The sequence below is a fragment of the Mastomys coucha genome, unplaced genomic scaffold, assembly GCF_008632895.1.
Source record: "Mastomys coucha isolate ucsf_1 unplaced genomic scaffold, UCSF_Mcou_1 pScaffold9, whole genome shotgun sequence".
NCBI lineage: Eukaryota > Metazoa > Chordata > Mammalia > Rodentia > Muridae > Mastomys > Mastomys coucha.
The window spans coordinates 84,572,420-84,577,437 of NW_022196915.1; the positions used below are offsets into that span (position 1 = coordinate 84,572,420).

Sequence of the window (5,018 nt, forward strand, 5' to 3'; positions counted from 1 at the left end):
AGGGCACAGGCAGGCTAGGCAGTGGTGGCACACATCCTTAATCCCAGCACTGCGAGGGCACAGGCAGGTATGTTTCTGAGTTTGAGGCCAGCCTGATCTACAGAGTGAGTTCCAGGACAGCCAGGACTACAAGGAGACACCCTATCTCAAAAATCCAAAAAATAAACAAAAGAAAGGAAGGGAGAGGGAGAGAAGAGAGGTGTGGGGGATAAGACAAGACACATAACAAAACGTCGTCATCTGATTATTTTGTAAATTTTAAGTGAAAAATATAAATTTGGATTATCATCCAAGTATAATTTGACTTAGTATTTGAATTTAAAATATACATATCAGGTACTGATTTCCTCTGAATCATAGGTACAAATGTTTGAAACAAAGGAAGAATAACAGTTCTATAAACTGTTGTATCATGGGTTTAGTCATGAGTCATGTATTGTATAGTGCCTTAGTCATTCATTACTAAGACCTTTCTATAAGGAAAAGATTACTAACAAAAGATAGCAATTGATTGCGAAACTTTTTGAATATGTATTACTGTAAGTAGAAAAGTCTTTGAAAGCCACATTGGGGAACATTTTTAATCAGAGGAATTAAATTTGTTCAATTAACTTTTTTAAAAATTAAAAAAAAAATAGAACATTTTATTCTTTAAAGAAAGTTATATTCTTTTTTTTCCCCTGGAGAGGCTAAAGGTGTACCTCAGTGGTAAGCACTGACTTGCCTCTGTACATCACGTGGAACATACAGGCCTAGAGAGCAGGGGATGGGGTCGCACGAATATTTGGAAGGTTACAGACAGTTATAAAGACCTAAGTCCTTAAACCAGGAATGTGGTTTTCATGAGTGTGAGCAAGACTGGGCAGGTATATCTAATGCCTTAAAAGTAAGGCTTCTGGCTCATCTTACTATCTCAAAATCAAAGACATGTACTTACTATTATGAAAAAAATTGAAGTAAAACATGTAGGATGGCAACTGTTATACTCTTTGTGCAATTAAAGTTAGATTGCTAAGTTTTAGACTGCTCATTGTAGAAGTTTCCTGCAGTCCTTTACTGCCGCCCTTCCCTCCACCTTTGCCTGGTCCACCTCAGGCCCAGGCCTAAGACTGCACTTTGAAACAAAAGCAACTTGTCGGTTGAATTTATTCAGCCTGGGTCAGTTCTGCGAAAACAAAGTCAAGGCAATTGTTTGATATAATTGCCTGAGGAAACTGGTTTTACAGGGTAGTAGAACTTAGTTCGGTTGCATATCTGAATGTTTCTAAAGCAATTTAATAGAGTAAGATTCCAGTGACAACACAGTGGATTTTAAAGAATGAATGTCTGAACAACAAAAAAAAAAAAAAAAAAAAAAAAAAAAACACATACCAAAATCCTAGCTAGAGGAGGAAAAAGTTCCCCTCCTCAGAAGTTTTTCAAAAAACTCCTGCATTTTCTTTTTCTCCCCATCTACTTTTCTATCAACTGCCTCTTTCCACCTTCCACAGGAAGCAGTCCTTCTCCATGTCGCCCCCCACTTCCCTCAGGCAATGGTGGCATATGGGGGGGTGTGGGTGTGGGTGTGAGTGGTGTGTATGTGTGTGAGTGGTGTGTGTGTGTGTGTGTGTGTGTGTGTGTGTGTGTGTGTACAGACAAGCATCTGGTCACAACCCTTTCTCTGCTAGGGTCTTTACTGGCCGAGACAGCTTGATAGCCCACTTCCTTTTGGCTGGTTGGCTGGCTGGTTGTGGTTGGTTGGTTTTCCCGAGATAGGGACTCACTGTGTGGCTCTGTAGTTCTGGCTGTCCTGAAATTTACTATGTAGACCGGGCTGGCTCCGAACTCACAGAGATCCAACTACCTCTGCCTTCCAAGTTTTGGGATTAAAAGCATGAAACATTACACCCAGCTTCTCTTACTGTGTTCATAAAATGAATGAAATCCCCCCCCAAAAAAAAACACTAAAATACTAAGTTGTATACAGAGCTTAAAGTTTACAAGTATGTAGATTTTAAAATGGACTTATGAAAGCAAATGTAAACAGGTGTTTACTACATGCCTGCAGTCTCCCACTCATGAGGCTGAAGCGAAGCAATGACTCAATCTTGAAAAACAGAGGTAGTCCAGCTAGTTCTTTGAGGTTGGAACATAGATTAGTTGACATGTATGTGACCCTGACTTTCATCCCTACACTGAAATAAAAGATAAGTTTAATGGTTCTAAAACATTGTGAGCATAGTTAATGCCACTGAATTGTACACTTAAAACTTGTTTAATGTGGGGGGCTGGAGGGATGGCTAGGGGTTAGAGCACTGATGCCCTTCCAGAGGTCCTGAGTTCAGTTCCCAGCAACCACATGGTGGCTCACAACCATCTGGAATGGGATCCGATGCCCTCTTCTGGCATGTCTGACAGCACAGTATATTCATATAAGTAAGATAAATAAATGTTTTTTAAAAATTGTTTAATGTGCTGGATGTGGTGGCACAGGGCTTTAGTCCCTGCACACACCCCCCAAAAAACAATTGGTTTCAATGGTTAAAAAAAATTGCTTAACCATAATTTTTAAATTTTAATTATATAAAATTATTAAGGTACATAAATTATATATTTTTAAAATTGAGAGACTATGAAGAAATAAAAACTTTTGTGCCAGGCAGTGGTGGCGCACGCCTTTAATCCCAGCACTTGGGGTGCAGAGGCAGGTGGATTTCTGAGTTCGAGGCCAGCCTGGTCTACAGAGTGAGTTCCAGGACAGCCAGGGCTACACAGAGAAACCCTGTCTCGGAAAACAAACAAACAAACAAAAAAACCCTGTTGAATGATTTTGATATATGTGTATATGTATATGTATGTATGTATGTATGTATGTATGTATGTATGTATGTTTGTCTTTGGTTTTGACACAGGGTTTCTCTGTGTAATAGCCATAGTTGTCTTGGAATTCACTTTGTAGACTAGGCTGGCCTTGGGAATTCACAAAAATCTGTTTCCCTCTGCCTCTGAGCGTTGGGATTAGCGTCATGTGTGGGATTACCATGCCTGGCTAAAGTCAAGGCCAGCCTAGTCTACAGAGCTATATATTTTTAGAAATTAAAATCTGAATGAAAGATTATGTTTTATCTAGTGAATTTTTTTTGGGGGGGGTGAGACAGGGTTTCTCTGTATAGCCCTGACTGTTCTGGAACTCACTCTGTAGCCCAAGCTGGGCTACTCAGAAATCCGCCTTCCTCTGCCTCCCAAATGCTGGGATTAAAGGCATGCGCCACCACCGCCGGCATGAATTTTTATTAGAAGGGAAAATGTGTGAGTGTGTGTGTGTGTGTGTGTGTGTGTGTGTGTGTGTGTGTCCTGTGGTTGTTCAGGTGTGCAAATAGAAAATATGGGTACCCAGTCTCCAAAATTGATATTTATTATTAGCATTTTACATTTTCATGTATTGTGTGCAGTCATATTCTTATTATTAATAATAACTATACTGATTGCTCCTTTTTTTTTTTTCAAACATTTGGTTGGTTGGTTGGTTGGTTGGTTGGTTGGTTGGTTGGTTGGTTGGTTTTTTTTGTGACAGGGTTTTCTCTGTGTTGTACTGGCTGTCCTAGAATTCACTTTGTAGACCAGTCTGTTCTCAAACTCAGAGACTGCCTCTGCCTCCCAAGTGCTTCTAGGATTAAAGGCGTACATCACCACCACCCAACAATTAGTCATTTTATAAACTTCCAAATGTATACAAACTTATTTAGCCTTTCAGAATAGTTAATGTACAAAAGAACTTGGTCCACTCTGGACTGTGGCACATAGCTCAGTGCAAGCCTGAGGTCCTGGGTCCAGTCCCCAGTGTATGGAGAGTCATGTTAGAAGGTTAATGTGCAATAATGTTAGAGCATTTTAGACGGTTTCAGTGTGTTGTCAAGTTTTTTGCAGTTTAATGACATGTGCGTTTTTCTAGCTTGACAGAGCCAATTCACTGTTAAATCAGACTCAGCAACCCTACAGATACCTCATAGAGTCTGTGCGGCAGAGGGATTCCAGGATTGACTCACTGACAGAGTGCATAGCTGGACTGGAAAGAGATGTCAGGTAAGCCATCTACACATCGTTTATTTAAATAATAAAGACATTGTTAATATGCTGCTGTTTCGTAACTTGGACTGTACTTTTCTAAATATTTTAATTATGAGCATATTCCTAAATGATGCAAGGATTCAAACTTAAAAGAAGTGTGGAGCTGGCTCACTGGAAGAAGTGCCTGCTGTGTGAGGACCTGCGTTTAGATGTCCAGAATTTACATGTAGCCAGACGCAGCAGTGCAGGTCTGTAGTCCCAGTGCTTCTAAATAAAGCAAGATGGGGAAAGAGACAGACAGCTCTTGTGGCAGAAGCAGCAGCAAACAAACAAACAAACCTGTCTTAAACAAGGGGGAAAGCAGTGTCTCTTGGACCTCCATCGTCCATACCCTGCACATGTACACACCTGTGCTCCCATGTTACCTTCTTATGAAGTGTTCATATTAACCTTATGACAAGAAGTCTTAGCATGGAAACCAAGTTGTACTCACTAGCACAACACTGCCATACTACAGCAGAGAAGAGCCAGCTTGCTCTTGTCCTCTTAGATTCTTTACTGAGATGTGGGCAGCTAGAGGGAAAGCTATATAAGCAGATAGCATTTGTAGAGTCAAAATGGCTTTTGTTTAAAACTGGTTCTATGTTGGAAACAAAAAACCTTATACAAAATAATTGCTTCGCTTACTGGTCACTCTCGCATTTTTTCTAGAATGGCTATCTTTGTTTCCTATTTTGGTCGTCATGCTTAGCCGCAGGCACCCTTCCTTCTAAGCCCTCTTGCTGGCACTTATTTTAAGTTTGTTTTTTTTTTTTTTTAAAGATGTATTTATTTATTTTATGTGTATGAGTACACTGTAGCTGTCTTCAGACATACCAGAAAAGGGCGTCAGATCCCATTATGGGTGGTTGTGAGCCACCATGTGGTTGCTGGGAATTGAACTCAGGACCTCTGGAAGAGCAGCCAGTGCT

General features: G+C 40.4%; 1 protein-coding gene across 3 annotated transcripts in view; it reads left to right on the forward strand.

The window, feature by feature from the left end:
• Pibf1 (progesterone immunomodulatory binding factor 1) overlaps positions 1-5,018 on the forward strand; it is a 169,033-nt gene that overhangs the window by 125,209 nt on the left and 38,806 nt on the right. For all 3 annotated transcript variants that reach the window (XR_004116088.1, XR_004116089.1, XM_031361363.1), the window contains exon 15: positions 3,932-4,062. Coding sequence is in view for 1 of the 3 variants with exons in the window: in XM_031361363.1 (XP_031217223.1) it covers positions 3,932-4,062 (131 nt within the window). In the remaining 2 variants the exon portion in view is untranslated. The remainder of the gene's footprint in view (positions 1-3,931; positions 4,063-5,018) is intronic.